The sequence below is a fragment of the Theropithecus gelada genome, chromosome 4 (assembly GCF_003255815.1).
Source record: "Theropithecus gelada isolate Dixy chromosome 4, Tgel_1.0, whole genome shotgun sequence".
Taxonomy (NCBI): Eukaryota; Metazoa; Chordata; class Mammalia; order Primates; family Cercopithecidae; genus Theropithecus; species Theropithecus gelada.
Genome location: NC_037671.1, coordinates 116,906,924 through 116,921,864, shown reverse-complemented (window position 1 = coordinate 116,921,864; position 14,941 = coordinate 116,906,924). Strand labels below are relative to the sequence as shown.

Genomic DNA, 14,941 nt, shown 5'->3' with positions numbered 1-14,941 from the left:
ATGAAACAAGCTTTTCACAGAGAGCAATCAGGAATGAATAAACAACATGGGAAAAGATGCTCAGCCTCATTAACATTTAGGAAATACAAAGTTAACTTCCACTCTAGTCAAAATGCAGTAACAGAGGCATGAGTTACCTTCTCTGCCTTAAACTAAAAACCTATATAAAATGTATACAAGGAAGTTTTTCAGATGTTGGACAACAGCCAGTGCAGGACAGTGACTCCTGAGAGATGGAAAACAAAGAAAGCCCTATAATTGCACAAGCTTCTACATGGGGTTTCTAGGCTGTAGCAGTAAGGCTAGGGAAGGGAACCTCCCTGGGTAGAGAATTTAGGGGAGCCAAGGTAAGATTTGCAGGGCAGAATATTGGGTTTCCTTCGAGTCTTCAGCTAAACACCAAGCAGTGTATGCATGTGAGGTAAGGAACAGGAGATGCAACTGGGAGCTCAATAGGGCTCAGAAAAGTTCAAGTTCCCAACAGACAGAATGGAGAAACCATGTAACCAGGAATATTATTCAGAACAGTATTACCTTCGTAGTGGGTCAAATTAGCCCTAAACTACAGGCTGTCCCAGTCCTGTCTCATTAAGCTTAAATGCAAACTATAAAATGATCGGATTGTTTCCAAGTAACTTTATGTCCCCAAACAGAGTTCAAGATACTTAAATAAAAGAACTCCAGCACCCAATGCTAAAAACAGAAATTACCAGGCATGCAATGAAGGAAGTTACAATCCAATATGGGCAGGGTGGGGGTTGGGGCAGGGTGGGAATCAATCAGTAGAAATAGACGAGAAATGATGCAGATGACAGAATGAGCAAGTACACTGAAAAAGCTATTACCAATACACTCCAGGTGTTAAAAAAATAAAAATAAAAATAGAGGAAGGCATGAGCATGTGAAGGAGACACATGGGAGATAAAGACCCAGATAGAACTTCTAAAGACTAAAAATATGTCGGAGGTGAAAAATACCTGGATACAATTAAAAGGAAATTAGATACTTTAGATGGAAAGATTAATAAACAATGAGGACACAGCAGCAGAAACTACTCAACATGAAACACAGAAAGAAAAAGGCTTTTTAAAAAGCTGAACAGAGAATGAGCACACTGGGAGACAATGTTGAGGGGCCTAACGTACATTGAAGTCATTGGAGCCCCAGGAGAGGAGCAGAGAGACGAAAAACGTAATAGAAGAAACAATGTCCCCAAATTTCCAAATTCTATGAAAACCATAAACCCACAGGTAAAATAGCTGCAGCAGAAGAAACATGAAAAAAAAAAATAATATAGCAAGCACATCATAATCAAACTTCTTACAATCAGTGACAGAGAGAAAACCTTAAAAGCAGCCAGGAAAAAAATGACATCTTACACATGGAAGAACAGAGATAACAGTAATCTTGCTGGAAATCACAGGTAGATACCACTTAACATCCAATAGGCTGGCAAACTTTTTAGTGTGAACTTAACAAGTGTTAAAGATGCTATGAAACAAAGGTAACTCACAGTGCCAAGAGGGGTATAAACTAGTACAGTCACTTCAGAATACAAATTTATCATTATTTTATCAATATATCAAGCAATATAACTCCTAGATACAATGTCCACAGCAGCATTGTTTCAACAGCAAAAACAAAAATAAAACTCAAATGTCCATCAAGAGAAGAATGAGTAAGTTGTGGTATATTCATATCATACTATATAGCAATAAAAATGAAAGAAAGTCACAGAAGTAAACAAACATTTTGTCATTTATATAAAATTCAGAAACATACAAAATTAACATTTCGCTTACCGATACATATGTATGTTGTAAAACTATAATAGGCAAATGACAAACACTAAATTCCAAATAATTATTTGAGAGGGAGAGGGCCTTAAGGGACTTCTAAAATGTAGGCAATATTCTGTATCTTAAGCTGGCTGATGAGTACACAGATATTTACATTTATTATCCCTTTACTTTATATATACATGTTTATGTGTTTTTGTAGTATGAAATACTTCATTAAAAAAAGAGTGAAAATGTAAAAGACTTCAAAAATGAAGACTACCATTTATGTATAACAATAAAATTACTGTAAAAAAGTATACAAAGAAAATGTTCAATTCTTTATTTTTCAGTGCCCTATATAATCAGTATTAATCTAAAGGGCCATAATCCTAACATGAAAAAAATAACAAGCTTTGACACAAAATCTAAGCATCTGCTTTCCTGGCACTCTTAAGTTAGACAAGAGTAAATGTGTTAGCCACTCAATTCTGCCTCTTCATCTTTCATCTGTACTTAGATTTTTCTTTATCTTTGGATTTCTTTGGACTTCTGCTTCGGTCTCTCTTTTTACTCCTTTCTCTTTCATAAAAATCTGTTTGGTATTTTGACTTGTGACTATTACTGTAATGGCCATCCCTCTCTCGAGATCGGCTGCGACTTCGGTTCTGAGTTCGGTCTCTCTTTTCACTCTTCTGTTTCTCCCAACAGCTTTCTTCTTCTTCATAGTGACCAAACCCCATTTCTCTATAGATATCCTGTCAAAGGAAGGGGGAATTACAAGTGAATCAGTACAATACTCATTTTGTGGGCATTTTCAATTAATAAAACTTAGAAAAGTCTACCATTTGCAAGCTGTTATAACAGCTTAAATGTGAAAACTACCCCTAATGTCAAGAATCTTGTAAATTACAAAGCAATGAAATAATTCAGAAAAAGGTTTAACCATTTTTCTTAACAATGTCATTGCTTTGTATCTACTATTTTGGCTGAAATGAAGGATCAGATCCAAAAATATGGAACGGAAATAGCTCAACTGAAATCAGAACATGTCTTTAGAGCAATCCTGCAATATAAAAAAATCTGATTATGTATAGTCTTATTCCCACCTCCCCACACTTCACTCCCCCAAAATGTGGTCCCATTATTAACCTGCAATGAAACTACTAAAATTCCCGCAAGAATCCTATAAGAAGATATCATTGAAATAACTTAGCAGGAAGAGATCTTAGACAAGTCAGTAAGTCTTAAACAAGAAAATGGAGGCTGGGTGCGGTGGCTCACGTCTGTAATCCCAGCACTTTAGGAGGCTGAGGTGGTTAGATCACTTGAGGTCAGGAGTTCAAGACCAGCCTGACCAACATGGAGAAACTCTACTAAGTAAAGTACAGAATTAGCCAGGGGTGGGGACGCACGCCTGTAATCCCAGCTACTCGGGAGGCTGAGGCGGGAGAATTACTTGAACCTGGGAAGCGGAGGTTGCAGTGAGCCAAGATTGCCCCACTGCACTCCAGCCTGGGCAACAAGAGCGGAACTCCATCTCGAAAAAAGAAAATGGATAATGTATACTTGGGTCTGAGCAATTAATTTTTAAAGTGTTTTATTTTATAACAGCTCCTCTCTACATGTTCAAATACATCTTCCATGTTTAGAAACACAGAAGCTACAGAGGAGAATGTTTTTTGAGACAAGGTCTTGCTCTGTCTCCCAGGCAGGAATGCAGTGGCACAATCACGGCTCACTGTAACGTCAACTTCCCAGGCTCAACCGATCCTTCCCACCTCAGCCTCCCAAGTAGCTGAGACCACAGGCATATGCCATCACCCCTGGCTAATTTTTGCAATTTTTTGTAGAGACAGGGTTTCATCATGTTGCCCAGGGTGGTCTCAAACTCCTGGGTTCAAGTGATCCCCTCCTACCTCGGCCTCCCAAAGTACTGGGATTACAGGCATGAGCCACTTCACCCAGCTGACTAGGCTTATATTAAAATTATTATATTTCTTTAAAATGAGTTTTTAAACACTAGTAGAATCCTATGCCCCAAAGATAATAAAAGTGCTACATTTAATTCTTCTCTTAGACCACAACCAATGCTCTTTCAAGAGATACTTTGTAAAATTTAACTTTCTTAAGATTGGCTGGGTGTGGTGGCTCATGCCTGTAATCCCAGTACTTTGGAAGGCCAAGGCAGGTGGATCACTTGAGGTCAGGAGTTCAAGACCAGTCTGGTCAACCTGGTGAAACCCCATCTCTACTAAAAATACAAAAAATTAGCTGAGTGTGGTGGCAGGCGCCTGTAATCCCAGCTACTCGGGAGGCTGAGGCAGGAGAATCGCTTGAACCTGGGAGGCAGAGGTTGCAGTGAGCCAAGATCACACCACTGCACTCCAGCCTGGGCAACAAGAGTGAAACGCCCTTTCAAAAATAAAAATAAAAAACAAAACAAAAAAAAACCTTTCTTAAGATTGCCCAAAGGAAAGGCAAAATCTAAGGACTAAACTCCCAAGGGTCTCAACTCTATCACCAGATACTACTGTAGCAGACATAAATGTCAAGGCTTACAATCCAGAGTGATGAATACCAATGGTTAAGGACTGGGTTTTAAGCAAATTACGTTATTCCATATACTGTCTAGATACTGTACACCTTGAGTTTGACAGTGTGTGAAAACAGATGTAACATGATTGTTATAGTAATAATCAGTGTTTGTGGAATACAATATTATAAACTGATTTGTGATTTTCCACACAATCCCAATAGTTCTTGTCATATTGTAAGAGCCCCTGAGGTAGAAAAAATGAGTAGGCATTTTGGTTTAGCCCTTTACCATCTATTTTCTAGTAAAATATGGCATTCCTAGATAAAAGAATTTTTGTGCTTCCTATAACACATCCAAAATAGAAATATCCATATACTATTATATCTGTACATCTTGTACGTATTTCTGTATTTGTTGAGACAAACTTTTAAAATGCTGAGACTGCTGGCTGATGTATAACTTCATAAAATCCTTAGTATGTTATTATACAAATGGGCACGACACTTAAGTGCTTTGAGTATTTAAAATAGAAAAGATAAAAGATTATGTAGCACTTAGTTCTTTCAAAAAATTGAGGAAGCTGAATATCTGAATTGGACTGAAACTTTAAAATCACTCCTACTTGGGAGTAGTTTTCAAAGCTACCCAAGCTTTGAAGTCAGGTAGATTTGGGTTCAAACAGTCTTTGACATTTAGGAGATGTGTCAAACAAGTACTCCTAAGGTTAGAATAATTAGAGAAGGTTTCATGGAGAAGGTAGGATTTCAGATGAGCCTCAAAGGGTAACTTAGCTTGGGTCTGAATTGGCTACAAGAAGGCTAATGAAAGTAGTGTAAGTGAAAACTGGAAAACAAAGAAAACTGAGCCCTGTATGAAGGGGAAAAGTTAAAGTGGCTGAATGAAGCCATGTAAGAGCAGATCCTCTAAGAACACGCTAACAGTGCTAAGAGCTTTAGGAGTGCAATATCCTCATTCTAGAAATAGGGAAACTGAGACTCAAGAGTTCTGCACAGGTTGGAGATAATTTAACTTGACATCCAAAATTTAAAAATGGGGGAGTGGTATAGAATAATGGGGAAAAAATCCATTATTTCCTGAAAAAATCCATTATACCTGACTGAACCAATTAAATGTTAAAATTCTAGTTCTCCCACTACAAAGGCCTAAGGTCCTGTGGGATCAGTATCTTCATATCTAAATGAATTAGATAAGCTCTAAGTCCTTTCGAGTATGAACTTTTAAAAATTATATTATTTATACATTTAAAACATAAGACAAGATGATTAAACTACCATGTGGCAAAAAAAAGAAAGAAAAAAAACGAAGAACACAAAATGGCCAATTTAAAGCAATTAACTTAACCTAGCAAATGACTTGATATAAGCAATCAAAAAAAGTCTAATCTAATTAAAAGCTATCCTTGCTCAGGTCTCTGGGACTAAATCAAAGATCTGGTTAAATCTTAGTCGCCAAGATAACATTAAATCACGAAAATGACAGCAAAAGTACAGTCAAGAATACAAACATTATGAAAACCCCAGTGGAAAACTGACAACCAGCATGAATACTTCTCAGCAAGGCAACCCCCAGTTGAACACTCATTTCCTGTAACCTCAGTAAAACCCAAACCTCAACAACACAAAAACCATCTCTGGAATTAAGACATGAGGTGGAAAATTAAACGTTTTCGAATTGATTAGTAAAGCTAGCTACTCAATAAAAAACAAAGAATTTGAAGAAATAAGTTAAAATACTCTTGGGAAACCAGACTCACCAAGCAAAACACCAACAGGAAAATATGAACTATAGCTGAAATTTGTCTAGTACTGAAAATTCTCTTTAATGAATTTTAAAAAATAAAAAGGAAAACAATCAAAATAATAAAAAATCAGGGGCCATTAAAATCTTAAATACTGATGCTGAGTTTTATTAGAAAGGAGAAAATTAATGTAGCTATATTATTAAATCAAAGTATACAATTTTTTAAAATTTAATATACTTTGAGGGGAGAAGTTAGGAGATCATTATTCAGAATTTAATAATTTTATAGTTAATATTGCCTTAAAATTAAAACTTAAAATTGCCTTAAAATCTTTTAAAAAAATACTCACAGCATTCCCCCAAAATCTTGATGCTTTTACTTCAAGCAAAATGAAAAGGATATTTGCTGCTGTAAGGTTTCAAGTAATCAAAGAGCAGAATCAAAAAGATTCACACAAAAAAACACAACCAGTCTGATTTTTTGTAGCCCTCTGATTATCTCAAACACACCAATGTTTATTTATCTCCGGTTTAAATTCATTGACAGTTCCACGTACAAGTGCAGGATGAAAAGCTGGAGCTGAAAGCAGCACACGGAGGGGGAAAGAATTCGGAGTTTTTAGTGGAAAGCATGCTAAACATTCACAGGAATGTGATGCAGCCACCAGTAAAGAAGACTGATGTGACCTTAGACTAAAGTAATAGAGTATAGATATTTAAGAAGGAGGAGGTGTGTTCCTATTAGATCACATTGGAATATTATACTATGGGACAAATTTTATTAAAATAACATTAGAGTTTAGGAAAGAAAACTGACGAGAATATACCCCAGATAAGAAGAGGAACAAGAGTAGTTAGGAGTCCAAGAATGAAATTAAACTGTGGTTCCACTACTTACTAGCTGTGTAAAACTATGGGCAAGTAACAATTTTTTGTTCTCACTTTGTTGTGTGAAAGGGGGATAAAAGAACCCACCTCACATTGTAAGGACCCAAAAATGTTAACTACTACTACTTTTTCTTTTTCTTTTATTTAAATTTTTTTTTAAAGACAGGGCCTCCTATGTTGCCCAGGCTGGTCTTGAACTCTGGGATCAAGTGATTCTCCTGCCTCAGCCTCCCAACATGCTGGGATTACAAGCATAAGCCACTGCACCTAGCCTACTACTACTTTTATTATCACCACTGATTCATGTGAGAAATATTTGCAGGAACCAACAAAAGTATGGCCTAAAAATGGGATGAGCCATGAATGATGGCAATCTTTAAACAGCTAAAAGGCTATAGAAAGAAGAAATTCTATCTCTGCTGGATTATAGCAAAGAGCTAAGTACATATATCAAATATTTACTTGCTAAATTTTTTTAAATCAATAACCCATAAACACATAAAATAGTTACCCACAGAGGGAAGAAGGAAAAGCGGAGGGAACAAGAATGGAAGCTAGGTTCTCTAAATGTACCATTTTGTAGATTTCACTTTGGAAACAGTTTTTAAAACTACAAAACAAAAAATTGTTAAAGCAACCCTTAAACATTAAAAAAAAAAAAAAAAAAAAAAGCAGCAAGGCCAGGTGTGGTGGCTCACACCTGTAATCCCAGCACTCTGGGAAGGTGAGGCAGGCGGATCACAAGGTCAGGAGTTCGAGACTAGCCTGGCCAACTTGGTGAAACTCCGTCTCTACTAAAAATACAAAAATTAGCCAGGCATGGTGGCAGGTGCCTGTAATCCCAGCTACTAGGGAGGCTGAGACAGGAGAATCACTTGAACCCAGGAGGCGGAGGTTGCAGTGAGCCGAGATTACACCATTGCACTCCAGCCTGGACAGAGCAAAACTCCATCTCAAAAAAAAGAAGAAAGAAAACAATTTAACTGAAATATGAACCCAGTTAATGTCATAATATCATAACCACAGAGAGAAACTATTCCAAGTAACTCTAAAACTAGTAATTTGCTTTATCAGTTAAGAAAGAAAAAAAAAAGTAGTAACAGTAATAGCCAGTGTAGAAAATGTTTGCACACGCATTTTTTTTCACTGAATCTTAACAACATGCCTGTGAAGTATTTCTCACCTTTCACAGAGGATGAAACTGTGGCTCTGAAAGTTAAAGAACTTGTCAAGGTCGCTTTGATGGCCAGCAGTATAGAAATGTAAATCTAGCTCTCCTGACAGCAAATCCTTGACTCTGCCTATCATACTACATTTCTCTATTTCTCCATCTTTGCTTGACATTCTCACCATCTTGAGTTCCCTCCCTTCTCACCTCAGCCCACTGAAATCCTTCTCATCCACCAGGGCTCAGCACAAATGCCTCCATGTGGTAAAACAAAAGCAAGGAGCTCTGATGTAAAAAAAAAAAAAAAAAATTTTTGGAGACGCCATCTGGCTCCATCGCCCAGGCTAGAGTGCAGTGACACCATCTGGGCTCACTGCAGCCTCTACCTCCTGGGCTCAAGTGATCCTCCCAAGTAGCTGAGACCATAGGTGCACACCACCACGCCTGGCTAACTTGTGTGTGTGTGTGTATTTTTTGTAGAGATGGGGATTTCACCATGTTGCCCAGGCTGGTCTCGAACTCTTGAGCTCAAGCGATCTACCTGCCTTGGCCTCCCAAAGTGCTAGTATTACAGGCGTTAGCCACCGTACCTGGCCTGTAAATTGTTTTTTATTTAACTAAGAACCAAACCACAGATTGGAAATAATCACTTTTCTTCACAATAAATTTTCTTTTGGGAATTTTTATTATATTTTTTTTAAATGTGCTGTTCAGGAGAACTTTTAGCATGCTAAAGTTAATTATCAGTGCTGTTTTTCTTATATACGATATAAGATGGCAGGATATAAATGTTTTATAGGACTTAAAATCTCAAGAGCCCTTATGTGCTACAGATAACACTTGGTGATAAATTAAGCAGATAAATGACAAAATCTTTATCAGCACAACCACACTTGTTTCTGATGGGAATAAATGAGTATCCACAGGTATGGAAATCACTCTTGCTTCACAGTGTGGAAGTATTTGATACATTATGTCAAAAATGATCTTTTATCATTTGTGATAAATATTTTTGAAAATTAAAATCCAGTACCCCAGTGCAACCATCCTGCTTCTTAGAACAAACCCATCTCTGCTTAGAACTATCCCTTACCTCCTAAATTATATCACTAAGACATTATTTACAGAGGGATAAAATATTTATTTCTTCACATCTAAGTCTGGACATTAGAGGTACCTGATTAGTATTTTTGATTGGTATGTAGTCCTCATCTTCTTTCTCTTCAGAGCAGTGACGGGTTTTCTTCTTGTGTTTTTTACTTGTGTGTGAGTGACCTGATTTTGAGTCTTCGGCCTGCTCATCTAATATAAGATCATATTTTGCACTGCAGTAGTTAGTTAAGGATAAATGTGATAAATAATACTGGTAAGACATCAAAACTTAAGATCTGGTAAACAAAAGAGGTCATAAGGCTAAAAGTAACTTTAAAGCAAACAGCATCTCAAAAGAGTAGAGTACATTTCTAAAGCAACACTAAAATTTTCTTTCATTACATAGTTAGGAGAAATGGAAAGAATCCTAATCCTCAACAATCTTAAAATAACGACTAGTACGCAAAAAAAAAAAAAAAAAAAAAAGAAGAAGAAAAAATAAATGTATTTGTCAATAATTTAAAAAATTTAAATTTAGAAAATAAGGGACATCTTTAACTAGAAAAAATGATTACCAATTCCAATGCCCAGAAAAGCTATACAAGATAACAGGTATATTCGTATGTCTCTTCTTTTAGTTCAATCCTACAAGAGGAAATTCAGCAATGCATGTCAAGTTATCATGTTTAAATTCTTTTCTTTTTTTTTTATTTTTTTGAGACAGAGTCTTGCCCTGTCACCCAGCCTGGAGTGCAACAGCACGATCTCGGCTTACTGCAACCTCTGCCTCCCAGGTTCAAGCAATTCTCCCGCCTCAGCCTCCTGAGTAGCTGGGACTACAGGCACGTACCACCACGCCCAGCTAATTTTTTGTATCTTTAGTAGAAATGGGGCTTCCCATGTTTACCAGGCTGGTCTCGAACACCTGGCCTCGTGATCCGCCTGCCTCAGCCTCTCAAAGTGCTGGGATTACAGGTGTGAGCCACCACACCTGCCCATCATGTTTAAATTCTAATAAGAATTTATGAATAAAGTTAAATGAACAAAAATGTACATAATAGCCAGGCATGGTGGCTCACATCTGTAATCCCAGCACTTTGGGAAGCCAAGGCGGGCAACTCACTCGAGGCCAGGAGTTTGAGACCACCACGGCCGACATGGTGAAACCCCATCTCTACTAAAAATACAAAAATTAGCTGGGCATGGTGGCGCAACCTATAACCCCAGCTACCCGGGAGGCTAAGGCAGGAAAACTGTTTGAACTTAGGAGGCAGAGACTTTCATGAGCCAACGTTGTACTACTGTACTCCAGCCTGGACAGAGCGGAACTCAGTCCCAAAATATATATATATATACGCATAAAAGGACTACTTTTAGTAGCAAAGTGGGAACACCAAAATATCTAGTAATAAAGACATACTTAAATGCACTATAGTACTTCAATAAGATATATTATAAAGGAAGTTATCAACAATGATAAATGCTACAGAAAAAAGCCCTAGAAAGGTGTTTATGAAAATTAACATAAAAAGATTAAAGCAAAAACTACATATACCATACAACGATTATAACTTTACATAAGACAAAGGCTTGAAAGAAACAAGGAGAAATAAAAAGAATCATGTGTCTAAGTGATGAAGCTATGAGTGAATCTTTTTAAATTTCATATAAATGTGTTAAAATTTTTTAATGTTTTAATTCAGAGATAAGTATTTTCTTAAATATACTATAATAGAATAAGAGAAAATATAAAATAGTTACAATTCCTGCTGAAAATAATCTCAACCTCAAATGTGGTTTCTGAGGAAGGCTGACATGGGCTGGAATAGTGGTTTTCCTAAGAAAGCTTATAAGGAAGCCCAACAGGCAGAGCTATGCTAGCTACATGTGGAACCACAGTAAACACAGACACACTTCCCTCAGGACTAGAGGCTCGTGGCTTCACAACGCCACAGCTCAACACTTTCCGCAGGAATGTCTCACTTCTACATAAGATCAAATGAAAGACACTGTCCCTCCTAGCTTTCCATGAGATGGCTAAAGAGGGTTAGTCAGTTTGTACCATTCGATTATGACTCCGTTATCTCCAACTTCCCTCTTTCTACTATGCTACGCTGTTTCCAGGGCATCTTCTGGATCTTGCCTTTTCCAGATACACATTCCATAGCTCCTGCCTATGATTTCATTCTAACCTGTGCTCTGTACATGCTGCTCTCTCTGTCCAAATTCTTTAGAGCAGTGTTTTTCTTTTTTTTTTTTTTCTGAGACTCTGTCTTGCCCTGTTGCCCAGGCTGGAGTGCAGTGGCCCGATCTTAGCTCCTGCAACCTCCCCATCCAGGGTTCAAGCAATTCTCCTGCTCAGCCTCCCAAGTAGCTGTGACTACAGGTGTGCACCACCACACTCAGCTAATTTTTGTATTTTTAGTCGAGACAGGGTTTCGCCATGTTGTCCAGGCTGGTCTCAAACTCCTGACCTCAAGTGATCCACCCGCCTTGGTCTCCCAAAGTGCTGGGATTACAGGCGTGAGCCACTGCACCCAGCTCAGAGCAGTGTTTTTCAAACTGATGACTATAATCCATCAATGGGGTACAAAATCTATTTAGTGAGCCACAACAGCACTTAAAATACAGAAATACAGTATATGCCACCTAAAAAAATTTTTTTATTCTATTAACCTTTTGGTTCAAGTGTGTGTGTGTGTGTATGAATGATTATACCACGACTGTACTGGGTTAAGATAAAAACTGTATTTTTAAATTTTTTTCATTTTTTTGAGATGGAGTTTCACTCTTGTTGCCCAGGCTGGAGTGCAACGGCGCGATATCGGCTCACCACAACCTCTGCCTCCCGGGTTCAAGCAATTCTCCTGCCTCAGCCTCCTGAATAGGTGGGATTACAGGTATCCGCCACCACAACTGGCTAATTTTTTGTATTTTTAGTAGAGATGGGGTTTCTGCATGTTGGCCAGGCTGGTGTTGAACTCTCAACCTCAGGTGATTTGCCCACCTCAGCCTCCCAAAGTGCTGGGATTACAGGCATGAGCTACTGCGCCCGGTCAATTTTTTTTTTTTTTTTTTAAAGAAAAGAAATGGAGACAGGGTCTCACTATATTGCCCCAGCAGGTCTCACACTTCTGGGCTCAAGCAATCCTCCCACCTCAGCCTCCCAAAGTGCTGGGATTACAGGCATGAGCCACTGCACCCAGCCTATTTCTTAAATGATGGATCATACGAGAGAACACAGCACTCCACCTCAGCCCTCCTATCTCCCATATTAGCGTCGCAGCTTTGTCACTTTTTTCAGTGTTGAGGGTACTCTCTAACCTCTCAACCCTTATTATGAGTCCCATATCCCTTTGCAATATTTATTTGCAATAATTTAGACATATTTAGAATGGTAATTATTTAGTGTTTGTTCTTTTCCCCACTCCAACAATAAAATGTAAGCTCTGTGTGGGCAGGAACTGAATATCTTTCATTGCTAAACTGGGTATGTGACAGATGCTAACTATGTATCTGTTGATTACTTGTCATACCCTCAAGACACTTGTTATATCTCCTGCTTTCTCATTTACCCACTATCTTGTACTTACCACTAAAATCAACAATTTTAGAAGACATCAAATCCCTCTCCCTTTGAATAAAACACAAATCTGTGAGCTCACTGCTCTCTTTTCTCCAATTTCTTCCCTGAGGTCTAGTTGGGCCAAGTTATTTCCTTCTCTTACTTCTATTTTTGATTCTTCTTCTTAATAACCTATATTTTTCAGTAATTTCTTTCTCTTAAGGCCCATAAAGTAGATGACACCATGCCTTCTTAATTGTCTTAAGACAACTTATCTCCACATCAGACTAGCCCCTAATGGCATTTCTCTCTTTTGCATCAACTTCAAAAGGCCAGAAGCTACACGATTCCATATAGATATATGTGTGGTTATTTCAATTAACTAAAATTAAAGAAAACTTAAAATTCCCCTTCTTCCAGCTACAGTTATTAGTAATAAGCCTAAATTTAATTTCAAAGATTTGGCAAATAAATATCAAATGTATTCCATTCATACCTTTTATGATTTTGAGCTTTCAATCATATGCCCTTGAATGTTGATTTTTTTCTGACCAAATCTCAGCTTCTTGTTTGGTCTGTCTGCATGTGAAAGCCTCTCCTCATGCTGATTTTATCATCTTTCTTCAAACTTGATACAACTCTAACACCTCACAATGCTGTATGCATTGCAGACAGTCAACACATCTTAAAACATGAATATAGACCAGGTCAATCTGATATTCATCTTTCTTGACGAGTACTTGGAAAAGAAATGTCTACATGTGTGGGAAAAAAATCCCTGAAATACCAACAGAAACTAGGAAACAGAGACCCCATTTACCAGAAAGAATCACAAAATAACTCTTGCAATGTGTGGAGTGATATATTTACAATAGGAAAAATTAGTGAATAAATTTAAATGTCATAATATAAACTGTATGTTTCAATACTTTTTACATATCTCAACCTAAAACTTGGAAGAACCTGAAGTAAATGGTCAAGTCAAAGGATCTTTTTAATCCTATAAAAGTGAACTCTTACACTCAGTAGAAGCCCAATAAATATTTGTTGTTGAAATTACAACATACTATACCGAAAGAAGTAACCTAACTTTGTAACAGAGAACAACAGGATTTTATTATCTAAATAAGGAAGTTAAACATAAGAATGGTTAGCACAAAAGATTCAGCTTACCAATAATACATTTTTGATTATGAGGAATAGAAAACACTACAATTACATATAGAAAATAAAAAGCTAGTGTTACAGCTCTTTTAGAATCTGTCTAGCAGGCTTTCCAGTTTTTGCAGGAAAGTCTCCCCGAAAAGAAAATACAAATCTTACCTGAACATCTTCTGAGAATATGGTAAGTAGGAAAGTACTTAACCTACAGTAAGAAGGTATTAATAAAAGAATTAGGCTACAGATTTCTTTCAACCTTAACTTACTCCATACACTATAGTGAAAAAGCAAAGTATATGTAAGATCTTGAAAAGAGATAATGATAAACTAAGTTACTTCCTCACAAACAATCTGGATTCAGGAACTTTGTCTTCTATAGCTTTTGTGACTGTTCATAACACACCACACAGTACTCTACACATAGCAGATGGTCAATACATATTAACTAAGTGATTCTTGGTAAGGATACTCCTGTTTGGGCTTTACTTTATCTTTCAGAACCAAATTAGATGGTTTATCCTGTTCTTTTTCATACTCCTTGAAATCACTCTTGGTGTATTTCCCACCTATTTATTAAGAAAAAAAAAAAGAGCTTAGTAAAAAAAAACCATCTAGTTAATCAAGAACAATAATTATTTTATAAAAGGTATAAGAGCTATTTTATCAATGGCATATATCGAGAGACAGAGAAAGAAAACAAAAGCTTGTTCCCTTCACCATTACTAATTTAACTGAAATCAGATATCCATTTTGCTAGGTAGCCACATGCTGCCACCTAACGATATATGTGAATATTACAACACCAAACTTTCAAATAAATTACACACAAACAGTGTTTAAGCAGAGCCATTGAGCCCATGAGAACAGTAAGTTCAATGGAAAACTGAGGATTTGGGACCTGAGTTTAAGATCTGAAAGACTTAAGTTTGGGAGAAGTGAGACTTTAAGAGACCTTTTAAATATTTTTTTTTTTTTTTTTTTTTTTTTTT

The 14,941-nt window shown here is 37.1% G+C and overlaps 1 protein-coding gene and 1 non-coding gene across 2 annotated transcripts in view; one reads left to right on the top strand and one right to left on the bottom strand.

Moving 5' to 3' along the window:
• Positions 1–1,301: 1,301 nt before the first annotated feature.
• PPIL4 (peptidylprolyl isomerase like 4) overlaps positions 1,302–14,941 on the bottom strand; it is a 41,642-nt gene continuing 28,002 nt past the window's right edge. The window contains exons 11-13 of the mRNA XM_025382834.1: positions 14,422–14,518; positions 9,312–9,459; positions 1,302–2,536 (exon numbers count right to left, since the gene is read on the bottom strand). Of these exons, the coding sequence (XP_025238619.1) occupies positions 2,285–2,536; positions 9,312–9,459; positions 14,422–14,518 (497 nt within the window). The 3' untranslated portion in view covers positions 1,302–2,284. The remainder of the gene's footprint in view (positions 2,537–9,311; positions 9,460–14,421; positions 14,519–14,941) is intronic.
• LOC112623949 lies at positions 14,029–14,090 on the top strand. Its single transcript, XR_003119287.1, has one exon. It is a non-coding gene; the product is annotated as a U7 small nuclear RNA (small nuclear RNA).